The 15,247-nt window shown below is 33.0% G+C and overlaps 1 protein-coding gene across 1 annotated transcript in view; it reads left to right on the top strand.

Moving 5' to 3' along the window:
• Positions 1 to 15,247, top strand: part of LOC118180851 (sodium/calcium exchanger 3-like) — a 1,002,905-nt gene that overhangs the window by 487,918 nt on the left and 499,740 nt on the right. Inside the window, exon 3 of the mRNA XM_085822774.1 lies at positions 11,295 to 14,357. Within this exon, the coding sequence (XP_085678900.1) occupies positions 12,634 to 14,357 (1,724 nt within the window). The 5' untranslated portion in view covers positions 11,295 to 12,633. The remainder of the gene's footprint in view (positions 1 to 11,294; positions 14,358 to 15,247) is intronic.

Here is a 15,247-nt window from a genome sequence, read left to right as displayed (position 1 = left end):
TTTTTGAGACAGGCAAGATGAAAAATTAACCACGCCTTCGCCAGGAATCGAACCACGGAACTCTGGAATACCGGCCCAGCGTGCAGAACCACTACACCACGAAGGCACGCTAGGAAGGCGGGAGAAATACCTTATAAATCCACTAATGCTCCGAATTGGTATTTTGTGTATTAGATATCAAGGGATTCTTTAAAATTTGAGTGATAGTGATAATTTAGTAATTTGAGTGATAGTAATAATCTAATTTTTGAATTCTGATAATAACTCCGTTGAATTACTCAACTCTTCTTAATATTTCTTGCGACTAATGAGTATTTTAATCGCCGCTTTCGATAATTTCGAAAAATTTCATACAGAGGGGCAATATGTTAGTATTCGTCATTGACGGTTAATTGGTAAAAATTTTAAATTAAATGTTATTTTGAGTCTTCCGCCCATATACCTTACACGCTTATTTTGTATTCTTAATACGATGTTCTGTGTATTAATTCTTTTGTTAAATCAAGATACTACTAGAAAAGTTATAAGATATTATTTCCGCGTTCTTAGCATGCTTTCGTGGTGTAGTGGTCAGCACGCTCGGCGCGTATTAGAGAGGTTCGAGTACCGGCGAGAGCATTGCTCATTTTTCATCACTCCTGCTTTCAAAAATTACCTAATATCTCTATAGCGTCGCTCGAACTAAAAAAATGTGTTGAATGATGATTCTTCACCACCAGGATGTGGCGAGAGGTCCCTTAATTCCAAGTCGTTCTTTAAAAAGGGGAGTATAGAAGTTATTCTTCCGCCTTCTTAGCATGCCTTCGTGGTGTAATGGTCAGCACGCTCGGGGCGTATTTGAGAGGTCCGAGGTTCGAGTACCGGAGAGAGCCTTGCTCATTTTTCATGTCTCCTGTTTCAAAATAACCTAACATCACTACAAAGTATTGTCAGTAATAATGCTGTAGCTATATTTCATATATCATTATTGGAAGTGTTCCATTCTGCGATAGGTAAAGTGAAATTTTGCGAATTTAATCTGTCGTTTACTGATATCAATTAATGCAAAACAAAACAAATAATATTTATTAATAGTTTTTTTTTTCGAATAGCATGAAATTTCGGCCTTTCTTTCGTTAGCGAGTTTCTAGTTGTTCAACTATTTCCAAAGAAAGATATTACTTCCCGAGTTTAAAAAATCTACACAATTATTACTGATTTATTGACCAAATGAAAATGAAAGAAGGGACGGTTTAGTTTGTGAGTAATGGCTTTTAGATTCATGCAGATGTAACATAGAATATCAAAATCTGGTAAATAAAATTTTTCCAAGATTTCCCTGCTTAGTTGTTTAACAGCAAGCAGACAAAAGACCTAAACAACGGAGTCGATGCAAGGCAAAGAATAACCATCCACAACCACTCTTGACGCTATTAGCATTCAGCAAGACTAATCCCGTCTTCCTTCTTGGCAATTGCAGCAGGTATGCCTATGCGTTCAAGATAAGAAGAAAAGCCATTAGCGAGGATCTCGAATGGTGATTTCGAGCAGCTGAAATAGCTTGCCTGCCACTCCTTGTTAAGAACACCCGGCCGAGATTCTTGGATTAGCGCGGAAATGCAGTTTAATAGACAGTGGCCGTAAATCTTTAGGACTACTTTATGGCATGTGTTGGATGACACGAACCATGCTGTTCGAAGACCCTTTAGGTGCATTAGTGCCTCCGGAGATACCTTTCCATTGTTCGGTGGCTAAGTGATAAATTATGAAGCGAGTGACAAGGGAGTTAGATGCTCCGGCGCGTTAGAAATGAAAACACATTGCAAACTGTGTATAAATCTTCGGCCAGGAAGCGTTTGTATTTTATGTGACCATTTCATTGCACATTTGGCATTCACATTCAAATAAGGATGCAAGGGCAGTCTAAGTTTTTTGGGTTTCGTTTAAAATTATATGGTTTATATTTTAAATAATTTCAGTGTGTGAAAAGTTCAAATAATTTAAGTGCTTGAACCACATTTGGCGTAAGCTTATTACAAATATATCAAATTTCAAAAATGCCAAATATATCAAAAAATATATCAAATATATCAAAAAAATATATCAAATTTCAAAAAAGTAAATATATCAAAAATATATCAAATTTCAAAATATATCAAATATATCAAAAAATATATCAAAAATATATAAAAAATATATCAAATTTCAAAAACGTAAATTCACGTATATCTTAGGAAATTTTGAATGGAAAATTCTAATTTTTTCAGGTATGCTTAGAAATAACATTGCAGGTATGCTTAGAACTTTAGGATGATGGTAAAAATTCTATAATTCAAAAAGCTTTTCGAAAAATTTATGAAAAATATTTAAAAATACAAATTAAAAAAATAAAACATAAAAAACGTTTGAGGATGTTTTTTGGAATGAACCTAAATTTCGAAATATGAAAAGAAGAATCAAATAATAAGCTTAATAAAAAAAAGAGATATTAAAAAATGTATACCAAATTCAATTAACATGGAGGAGCTGAAAAGAGCTAATTGTTTTAAAACTACTCTTGCGTTTTTACAAAACTTGGCACTTTTGTATAATTTATATATTCATAGAATCGAATTATGGAAAACCATTGGTACGCTATTACAGAAAAAGCTCGATTTTGTGCCAAACTACCTATGTTAGAATAATGTTATATATAAATCTAATATATATCCGAAGTCACGCTTTCGAGCCATGGAAAACGCAAGTTAAATTTCGAGATTCGATCCAGTAGGAACAGGAGATTTAGAACTGTCCCCCCCTATTTTTTTGCGCAATATTCACAAAACAAAATGGTGAACTCTATGCCCAGGCGTTTGAAAGCTTGTCATAAATGCTGCAAGATATCCTGCAAAATTCGTGACAGAAATACTACAATATTTACTAATATGTGCAGATTGTTTTGCGAAGATATTTGTGATGTGCGCGAAGACTTTTTGGGTTGTAACATTTTTGCTGCTGATTTAAAAAAAAAAAAAAAAAAAAAAAAGAGAAGGCACAGTTCTATACCTCTCATTCTACTCGACCGATTTACGAAATTGAACTCTGTTGAACATTTTTCGTGTCTCAAAAGGACGATTTAGGATATATATTAGATTTATATATAATATTTCCTAGCATAGGTTTTTGAACACAAAATCGCACTTTTTCTGAAATGGCAGACACATGTTTTTCCATATTTTGATTCTACGACTTAAATTATGCCAAAGAGAGAGAGAAAATACCCAAATTAAAATGAGGAATTGCTAATTTAAATTATAGAGACTTCATTCTGTCCCTCAGCCAGACATGACTCAAAACAAATAGTCAAAATGGATTAGAAAACGGTCAAAATTGAATTTATCCTCGAAATATGAAAAATGTAATTTTCTGCCATTACGATACTTTTTTATTTCATACAAGGAAATAAAATGTCTAAATCGAATTTTGAAAAAAAAAAAAAAAAAAAAAAAAAAAAAAAAAAAAAAAAAAAAGATCGCTTTATCAAACTGCATTGCCATCCTCAAACAGTGCATGCGCAAAATTTGAGTTCAATAACTTATCAGGAATTAAATAAAAACTGATGGAAAACTTTTGACCTTGCTGCAAACACCATAACTGAATAAAATAAAATCTCATAAATATCTGTATTTTAAAAATAAAACTACTGGTTGTTAATAAAAGCCTGCCGTACTCGATTTCTTTTTTAAGTTGTTTAAGTTGGAATAATATTCGAAATATTACAACATCAGCCAGAGTCTGGCCATGCCGGTACTATATAAGTAAATGTAGCACTACCCAAAAATAATATCTTTTGAAAAATATGAACCTATACTAATAATACTGTTACGAATTTGGTATTTAAAAAGCTAATGTTAGTTCAATTAGAAATTAAATGGTTTTATTTCTCGCGCAGTGCAGCGCGTGACGAATATTAAAAGAAAGCTAAGCCGGAAAATTGAAAATACAAGAGCGCGTGCATTAAATAAATAAATATCTCTTTTTGATTTCGAGAAAGTACTGGAAAATTCTAGCGCGTGATTTTAAAATCTTATAAAAGGAGGAAAACATCTCAGTTTGTAGTAGTTGCTTAGTTTGTTGTTGTTTAGAAAACTGCCGTTGTTGATTATAGCGAATTCGCGGATTAGCGTTCTTTAGCTGTTTTGAATTACGTTCTATTGTACATTTAAGTAGTTAAAAGATAACTACTGTGAGATATTGTGATACTGCATGATAATTTGAGAAAATTTAAGCATTTCTGTTGTGATAATAATAAATTTTTGTTCATTTTTCATCGGACTTGTGCATTCATTTCATAACGAACCCGTACGCACACAACAATACCAACGATTCTTAATTTATTATCGCTCCAGTCGTTACTGAAAGCTCTGTTTGCTTAGATTATTTTCTTCTCAAATTTATATACAAAAAACATATTACATATTCTCCTAAACTCTTGATTCTGATAGAATTTAAAATATATCTTGACTTATTGATGCAGGAATTTCTGCTTTTTAGAATTAAATTGAGTTTTTATCCATTTTATAAATACTTTAATCGTAAAACAGGATTGTAATATGTCATACTTTGTTTCTAGCTCATAAGGCATTGGCCCAGAAGGCTTATTAATTTCGTTTTGGAATTTTGCGTCGAAATTTTAAAAGTCTGAATCACTTTTCTAATTGTTGCCACCAACTATTATCACCTTGTATTATATTTAGAGAAATTAAATAATGAAGCATCTGCATAAATATATTGTAATAATCCTAAGTTTTACTAACATTTGTTTTATTTTAAAACTGTACTATCATTTCTTATTTTCTACTTCCGGCCAGAATTAAATGCTTTAACTTGTTTATGCAAATTGTCTTGCTAACGCCCAAGTATTTAAGTTGTGGCTTTTTGCCAAGAGAGAGAGAGAGAGAAGGAGATTTAGGAAGCAAACCGCTTGCCACTGCAGTTCTACGACTTTTCACTCAGTTGCTGTTTGCCTTTAAGGCCAGAGGTTTAGGCCCCTTGATATTTGAGAACGTATTGCAGTTTCAGCAGCTTGGGGTACTACATACGTACCCTTTTAAATAAAGGCCAGTCTTAGGCTAGGCATTTGTATGCTAATTCAAAGTTAGCTTTTAGTTAGTAGTTTTATATTCTTACGTTCAGACCACAAGTGGTTGGTCTTTGTATTCCGAAGTTTAGAAGAACCTGTAAAGTATTGAAAATAAAGGGTTTCGTATACCCTTCCTGCTTGTGTCGTCTCTTATACACAAATCTTGAACATAGCTTGAGTAAGCTCCCTGTTCTTATTCAGGACGTACCATGTTTCCAAAGCAAATCAAGAGAAACACAAGCCCTGATAATATGTATGTTTCTCGCATTGTGATTAAACAACCGTACCTAGAGCCATCAGAGTTTGAATAACGTACGTCTCCACCTGATATGGGGATCTGGAAGCCTAAATTTGGGATTTGTTTTATTATCTATTTCATATTTTGTAAAGCATTTATGAGTTTTTGATCAAGAAACTCAACGATTTCAAAAGGAGCAATGGCAACACTGTGCGAAAGGAAAAAAAAAAAAAAAAAAAAAAAATCATCTCCAGCGCGAGTGACTGTGTATTGGAAAGTCTAAATATTTTCTCTTTTTAAATCATTTTGCGATATTGCTGTTGAATTGAATTTTATAATTTAAGTGTGAAGAACATGACATTTAATAAATACAGGTAACACAAAAAACGTAGAAAAAAAAATAAAAACACTACTTTTGGGCGTAATAAATAAAATCTGAAAGCTTTCAGTTTTTTTTATGTTTTGTATACACAATATACGTAAATAAAAATACTTTAAATATATGTAAATTTATGAAAACGTCAGTCTTTCCTTAATAATTAAACAGTGTTTTCTTGTACTTTTTAAGGAAATCTCGGGCGGATAAAAAATTACATTATTGGGACATTCTAAATTTAATTATATTAAACATTCGCAGTATCAAAATGATATGTTGACGGCAAAATAATAAAAAACTTTCTGAAATATGCTCATCAGAAATTTTCAGATATTTTCAATGGGGGGGAGGGGATTATACTTTAATAAAAGCGAAATAGTTTTCAAAACATCTGCTTTTTTTCCTTTCTGATCTTTGGTTATTATAAATATATTCGACACTCCTGTATTCGGAAGAAAAATAAATAAATTCTTATTTGTCCTTTCTGTGAAGATTAGCTTACTGAATTTCTTCTTTATCTCTTATCAAGCGAAAACAAATTAAGAGCTATACAAGAAATGTAAGCATAACAAAAGAAGCTTCTTTGATTCTGAACAATTGGTATAAGCAAGAAATGAATTTATTGTTATTTTCTAAAAAAGAGAGTTATTTTAAAGTCTATTTGTTCGATGTAATTGTTACTTTTTCCTAACTTCCTTAGTTTTATAAGCATTATTCTTTAAACGGTGAGGCTATTGCCACATTATTTAGCTTTGATATAAAGAACGTTGTCTGCTTGGAAATTCGTTTTTAAACTGCAGTTATTATTTTTGAAGGTATAAATAATCGTCTGCTACTTGACAGGCTTGTTTCCATGCGAAATGGCGCTGTTAAAGGGCAATGGATGGAAAGCTATGTTTGTGCTCTTTTCGAGGAAAATTATTCATATCTTATTATTAAAAATGCTTTGAATGCCATAGTTTTTGCATAATGCCATGTTTCGATATCTAAAGCTAGGCTATGTTATATCGTCAACCAAAAAAGGAAAAAAAAATCAGTTTGGCTTCAAATGGAAAAATCGTTCCAAATACACATCCAAGGAAAATTTGGAATGTTTCAATGTTACGAAGTTAATAATGTTAAAAGAACATCCGAACCTAGACATCTCGAAATACGCACAGAGCATTACACCACGAAGTTATTATCATTACACCACGACGGCATGCTGGAAGAAAGGAGAAAATACCTTACAAATTGTTCCAAATACATATCCAAGGAAAATTTGGAATGTTTCGAATGTTTCAAAGTTAATAATGTTAAAAGAACATCCGAACCTAGACATCTCGAAATACTCACAGAGCATTACACCACGAAGTTATTATCATTACACCACGACGGCATGCTGGAAGAAAGGAGAAAATACCTTACAAATTGTTCCAAATACATATCCAAGGAAAATTTGGAATGTTTCAAAGTTAATAATGTTAAAAGAACATCCGAACCTAGAAATCTCGAAATACGCACAGAGCATTACACCACGAAGTTATTATCATTACACCACGACGGCATGCTGGAAGAAAGGAGAAAATACCTTACAAATTGTTCCAAATACATATCCAAGGAAAATTTGGAATGTTTTGAATGTTTCAAAGTTAATAATGTTAAAAGAACATCCGAACCTAGACATCTCGAAATACGCACAGAGCATTACCCCACGAAGTTATTATCATTACACCACGACGGCATGCTGGAAGAAAGGAGAAAATACCTTACAAATTGTTCCAAATACATATCCAAGGAAAATTTGGAATGTTTCAAAGTTAATAATGTTAAAAGAACATCCGAACCTAGACATCTCGAAATACGCACAGAGCATTACACCACGAAGTTATTATCATTACACCACGACGGCATGCTGGAAGAAAGGAGAAAATACCTTACAAATTGTTCCAAATACATATCCAGAGAAAAGCTGGAATGTTTCGAATGTTTCAAAGTTAATAATGTTAAAAGAACATCCGAACCTAGACATCTCGAAATACGCACAGAGTGTGCTACCGTTACACCACGAAGGCATGCTGGAAGAAAGGGTAAAATACCTTATAAATTGTTCAAAATACATATCCAACGAAAATTCGGAGTGTCTCGAATGTTGCAAAGGTGCGAACTTCAATGTTAGAAGGTAATTTGCTAATTTAAAGGACAGTTGAATATCATTTAAATGCTTAATATCAACTGTAAACAAAGTGCATAATGCTGATTTGAATTTTAAAATTGGGAGAAAAAAGTATAATGTGCATCGTCTTTCTCCAAGACAGATCGCTTAACGCAAAACGCCCTTCAGAATTCTTTACGTCAAACATATGGTCGGGCAAAAATGGAAAAATGTTATCGCAACAGATGGAGCTTGGATGTATTTATTTGTCTTCATTAAAAAAAAGATCCAGACCTTGTCATCAAGTAGGATAAAATATCCTAAAATACGGTTCAAAGAATCTTGAAAGTTTTTCAAAAGGATTTATTATTGTTGCTTATTTTCCAACTAACGGCAAATTAAAAATAAATAGTTTGGAAAAATATTTTAAGATCAACTCCACATACAGCAACATATGTTATACCCTATTAGCAAACACGAAATTCCTACTCTTCACGCAGAGCCATCAATGAATAGAGCTGCATCCAGACAAAGCAAGTAGCCACACGTCAAAAATCCACTGTTAATTTCCTGGGAAAAATGGAACAAAAAATGGGTATTAGGGCTATACCCTTCACACATATCCCTACTAAAGCTCTTGATATATCACCTACAGATTTTTACGCTTTTGGACTTTTAAAAAGGGGATTGACGTAACGTCGATGAACAACTGAACATCCCTCCCTGGATTTTAGAAAGCTCTCCGATAGGAATGGGATAAAATACCTCTTCCGATATTACAAAAGGCTTTATTGTCTTGCAAATCGTGGTGTAGTAAGACAGAGAAGAATACGTTTATCAAATCGAGTATTTAAAATGTAAAAATTGTAGGTAAAATATTTCTGCAAATACAATGAAAATCGTCTAAGAAATGTGAGAAAAGCGTCTGTATAGTTTAAAAATAAGGAATCGTGCATTATGATTTTCGTTCAAGTGTCACAAAACGATTTAGTACTTATTAAAGTTATTTTTATAAAAGAGAACATTTTTATTTTATATTTCGGTAGTTTATAGATTCTTTATCTTAAGCTATCCTGTCTGCTTGGAAATTCGTTTTTAAACTGCAGTTATATTTTTGAAGGTATAAATAATCGTCTGCTACTTGACAGGTTTGTTTCCATGCGAAATGGCGCTGTTAAAGGGCAATGGATGGAAAGCTATGTTTGTGCTCTTTTCGAGGAAAATTATTCATATCTTATTATTAAAAATGCTTTGAATGCCATGGTGTTTCGATATCTAAAGCTTCTGTCTTAATAGTCTTTTATCTAATAAAGCATATGTTTATTAGTCATCTTTATATATATAAACGGCTAAAGTGTGTGTCGCCAATAGTTTATTGTTGCCACTCGGAAAAATGAGTGCGGAAATTAATGTTTCTCCAGTTTTTAATTAATATCTCGTCTGATTAAAGTCGTACGAAGATGAGAAAGGTATCGATGGATTCGGAGAATTTTTTGGAATCCGAGGATACGTGTCTCGAATTTCAACTCGGCACCGTTACGTAGCTATTCCAGAAAAAAGAATTTGGCACGTAGCCAAATCCCTGTAATAGGGAAAACCCAATATAGAAAGTGTAAAATGTAGAGGAAAATTAGTTTTTAATTAATATCTCGGCTAATTAAAGTCCCAAGAAGACGCGAAGCGTCAAATTGGTGTGCCACGGACCTGCGGAATCCAAAGGTGTGCTTCGCTAAGCCCGGGAGCCAGCCGTTTCGGAGTAGATGATGTTACTTCACCCCATATATATATGCGGTTTGAGTGTCTGTTTGTCGCCGATAGTTTATTGGTTGTTTGCGTAACTGTGGTAGCCAATGGGGTGAAGATGCCACGACACAGAGTTGCCGCTTCAATTGAGACGTAGACAATTTCCTGTAAAACTTGCCTTTGCTATGACCATCCATATGTCTCAAGGCGAAACGCTTAAGCACGTTGGCATTTTTTACCTGAGCCTGCATTTGGACACGGTCAATTTTATGTTGCCTGTTCAAAAGTCCGTGAAAGAACGGACGTAAAATTAAAAATAATGGATGGTCTTCTACAAGGCGAGCTTAAAAATGATGGAAAGATCTCCACACGAAATGTTGTGCACAAAGACACCTTTGACATGTGAATTAACAATTTATTATTTAAATCACCTTTATTGATTGAGATAGTGGTGGCTCTTAAGAAATGTACCGCCAGTAGTTTCCTTCATTGCACTCTACTTTAAGCAATTATGTAAGTAGAAGGGGGAAACTCCGTGGGGCAGTAAGCAAAGGGGCGTCCTCGCCGCCTGCCCTGGGTAATTCAGTTTGAATTAGCAGACACCTTTGCACAAATCATTTTAATTACAATTTATAATATCTAGAACAGCGGTCATTTCGTATGACCGCCGGACTTTCTAGTATATATATATATATGCATAGAAAAAGGTTTGTGTGTTTGTTTGCTATTAACTTAGTCACTACTATAGTTATCGTCACTAAACTTTCTACAATTCCTTTCTGGGTCCTGGGAAAGGTCGACGTGCACTTCGTTCCAAACAAAAAGAGCTAAAATCAAAGATATTAATTAAAAACTTTGTAAACGCTAATTTTCACCGTCATTTTTCCGAATGGCAACAGTTTCGCACGCTGGAGATAAAAATCTGCTTTATTTGGAGAAGTGCTCGCTTTCAAATTGTAGAGTTTAATAATAAAATTTTCTAAGTTTTACAATGAAATAAAAATAGTATTGCCAATCATTAAATACATTATTCTCGATTCCAAAAATTTGTGGGAAGCCATTTCGACTGTTCGTACGACTTTAATCAGCCCAGATATTAATTAAATACTCTGAAAACACTAATTTTCGCACTCTCTTTTCCGAGTGGTCGCGTTGGAAATAAAAATGCTTTACTTCGGAAAGTGTTGCTTCTGCTAGCTTTCAAATAGTAGAGTTTGTCAATCAAAAATTTGTACGTTTTACAAGATCTATATATATCAAGAAAAATCTCTGTTTGTGTGTTTGCTTGCGTTATTGATTTCTGTTAGTTTATTATTCTATCGAAGTTTTTTATGTGGGTTACATATCGCATCAGATGAACGATGTATGACTATGAATCGTATTTTGTGCATCGTTATTAGAGAAGGATTACAGCGGTATCGTTCTCTTTGTTGTTAAATACATTACTCTCAATCTAACGTAACTGGCATCGGGTACTTCCGATAGTAATTTATAAATAAAGAATCGTAATATTTTGAAGTGGACTTAACAAAATGTTTTATTAGATATCGAAGTTGTGTAATAAAAGGTGAAATTTGTATTTTATATTTTCAAATACATTATAGTTTTGAAGATTCTTTTATTATAAATGAAATAATTAACACTTTTATTATTAATTGATTCATAAGAAGTGAATACTTATAGCTAATTTTTCTATTTTCAGATATCTTGGAGAATAGTGAATGTCATCTTCCCTAGAAAATACTGCATTTCAAGCATGGAAGCTATATTCTGTGAACATTATAAGAGTGAGATATTTTTATCTAACATGAAGTTTACTTTTATCGAGATGGGCGTTTTTAGGGTGTCATTCATCGCCTTAATAATATTGAACTTAATATTATTATTGGAAAGCTCCATGCTAATGATACCAGGATTTATTAATGAGATAAAATGTTCTCTATTAAAACAATCTCTAAATTAAAATAAAACCATTCACCCCAAACCGCAAGCAGGATAAGCACTTTTGAATATTTCTTAATTTTAGATTACTCTTTTCATTCACATTTATCCATTTTGATCAAAATTATAACAAAAATACTTATTATTTTTAACACCAAAAATACATAAATTAAATTTAAATCTTTGAACACGGTTCACATAATTTCTAGCTTTGTAAAAACTGTAAACAAGCTTAATATTTAAGCAAACTGCTTTATTATCTAAAGCAAACTGCATTGTCTCAATGAATAGCATTGCAAATAAGCAATGATTAACTATATAACTGTAAAAGTGGCTTTCTAGAAATTAAAGTATTTGTATTATATAGATTTTAGTAAGACCTCAATGTTTGAACAAATATTTTCTTGAAGTTCTAACATTAGTTTTCAAATTCAGTAATATTTTTTCTTTTCCTTAAAAATATTTTTTATATTTACTTGAAACAAATTTCTTCAGCTCTTCATCGACTCTGGTTGTGAATTCACTTTATTATTCTTTGAATTTGATTTTATAACTTTAAAATTAATTTAAGAAAGCGAAATCATTATTATTTATAAATGATATTTAACAATTTTTGCATTTAGTTATTATTACTTTGTTAAAGAAAAACAGAGAGAATCCTGTGACCTCGATAAAGGTTTTATATTATTAAATTTCATGAGAAACTACTCTTATAAATAAATATTATAAATTTCATAAAACTCAGTAATATTCAGTAAATTCAGTAATTCAGTAATAACTATCAAACTTTAATTTCTTAAAATCAAGGAAAGAATATATGTTTCAATAATGATAACAAAATTCTTAACTCTGTCCTTAATGATAGTGAAGAAGTAACTTTTACGTTAAACATTTTTATCATTCTAAGGAAAATTATTACTGAATTTTGAAACTCTTTCATGTTTAGAAATAACTTCATTATTTTGAGAAATGAACACTCAAAGTAAACTCGAAATTAAAAATTATAATTTAGCTAAGCAATAAGTATTCGTCAATATCTGCCTATCATATCAACAATTAAAATTTTATACATTATTATCAAGTATTAAATTACTTTCAAAATGATTTCTTTCACACATGCTTTAATTTGGGGTGTGCTTTTCACAAGCACAGTACTTGATACGGCCTCCGCGTCCAATTATTCTCAATGCAAGGATGGATTAATCCTTCCCGTATGGACTCCTACCACCAATCTTAGTAAAGGAGATGTAGTGGCTAGGGGAATTATATATTTCATAGCACTGGTGTATATATTTGTAGGTGTGTCCATCATAGCTGATCGTTTTATGGCTGCAATCGAAGTAATAACCTCTAAAGAGAAAGAGGTAGTAATAAAGAAGCCAAATGGAGAGACACAAACTATCAGTGTTCGTATATGGAATGAGACAGTGTCCAATCTGACCCTTATGGCCTTGGGGTCATCCGCTCCAGAAATTCTACTATCGGTGATTGAAGTAACAGGTCAAGGATTTCAAGCAGGAGATTTAGGACCAGGAACGATTGTCGGAAGTGCCGCATTTAATATGTTCGTGATCATAGCGATTTGTGTGTGGTCTATCCCAAGCGACGAACACCGCAAGATAAAACATCTTAGGGTATTTTTTGTCACAATGACGTGGAGTGTATTTGCTTACATATGGCTTTACCTGATCCTTACATGGTCTTCCTATGGGGTAATCGAAGTCTGGGAAGGTATAGTTACCTTCCTCTTCTTCCCCACTACAGTACTTACCGCGTATATCGCGGATCGTAGACTCCTCATCTACAAGTACCTCTCTAAGAAATACCGAATGAATAAGAGAGGGGTTATTGTAGGAGGCGAAGGTGGCGAGGGTGCTGGGGCTGTTGAAATGGGAGCCCCAGGTAGTAAACCCACAGCTACCAATGGTCTGAAAGTCTTTGATGAAGAAGAAAATGAAGAAGTTAAAGAATTCGAAGAGCACAGGCGAGAATATATACAGCTGCTTCGAGAACTGAGACGGAAGAATCCTGAAAAAACCATGGAAGAGCTGGAACTAATGGCACGGGAAGAAATCCTTGAGAGAGGACCTAAGAGCAGGGCTTTCTATCGACTACAGGCAACCAAAAAACTTACGGGAGGAGGTAATCTTATTAAAAAGAAGCTAGAGAAACCAGAACCTGAGAAGGAAGAGTCTAAGGAAACCATCAAAGATGATATGTGTCGCATTTATTTCAATCCTGCACATTACACTGTAATGGAAAGTGTAGGTCAGTTTGCGGTGACGATTATCAGGTCTGGAGATGTTTCTTATTCAGTATGTGTGGATTTCGAAACCGAAGATGGCACTGCAGAAGCAGGTTCAGACTACGAACCACTAGCGGGAACTATTATCTTCCGTCCTGGTGAAACCCAACAACAGGTTTTCATCACGGTCATAGATGATGACATCTTCGAGGAGGATGAACACTTCTATGTTCGTCTAAGTAACCCGAGGTACCTGAATCACCCCGATGGTATACCGCTGAGAGCAATGAATGGTTCTCCTGGGCAGCTGGGTCCCCCAAGACCTCCGTTAGAATTAGCAACTCCTTCAATTGCCACTGTAATGATTCTTGATGATGACCATAGTGGAGTATTTGGATTTCAAGATGTAGCTCAAGAAGTACCAGAATCCATTGGGGAGTACAGGCTCAAAGTATCCCGCTACAGTGGAGCCAGAGGACGAGTTATCATACCTTTCAGGACACTAGAAGGAAGCGCAAAACCAGGGAGAGATTATAAACATGTGGAAGGAATACTTGTCTTTGAAAACAACGAAAATGCGTAAGTACTTTTTAAGATTATTTTTATTTCCTCATTATTAGTTTAGCTAGAATTTCAGGTCAAGAACCAAGGTATATTTCTCAGACAGTCACAAGATATTTCGTACTGAAGTTGATTGTCAATATCGTTTCTCCTTTTTTCAGTTTTCGTTTAAACAAGACATTTAGGACTGCATTTTTCAATTCGCGACACAACAATGTTGACATAAACATAAATGGATTAAAATATTTCTGAAATTTAGCTAAAATAATTATATGAACACTTTATCTTGAATTACTTAGAGTTGATATCTAGTGTTTCTGTTGCACATGGAAAGCTTTCTATGCCATATAAATAATTACCTTTATATTTTGCAAATATTATCAAAAAGCGAGGATTTAAGTATCACAGCGAAACTAGAGTTTATAAACAAGCTATGAATTTATATTGTATTTATAGAGATAAATTAAAATATCGCTGTTTTAGGAATTTATAGCTGAATCGTAAAAATCACTAAAATTAACGAATAATTCTAAGAAATTCGAAGTGAGAAATAATTTATTTTGTTATCAGTATGCGAGTTTGGATCTTACATCTATCACTTCTGAATAATCAAACTTTTTCTAAAAAATATTTTCACCACCTAGACCTAAAATAAATAAAAGTAACTAGGCTAGCTGTGTAAAGAAATGTTTAATTAAAACTAATGTGATAAACTTGCTTTTATTAAATAAATCGTGATTTTTTTCAAAAATTAATGAAATTAATAAGTATTTACAAATGACATAAATAGACCAATCTCTATAATAATAAGAAATGTATATAGAAAAATTAATTTACGCAATGTCTAAATGACATTTCATTGTCTTTTGCATAACATTTTGTGTGTTTTGTACATCGATAAGTATACA

This window comes from Stegodyphus dumicola, chromosome 8 (genome assembly GCF_044657685.1).
Source record: "Stegodyphus dumicola isolate Sdum_Otavi_A_Nest chromosome 8, ASM4465768v1".
Taxonomy (NCBI): Eukaryota; Metazoa; Arthropoda; class Arachnida; order Araneae; family Eresidae; genus Stegodyphus; species Stegodyphus dumicola.
This window is presented reverse-complemented; position numbering and strand designations above follow the sequence as displayed.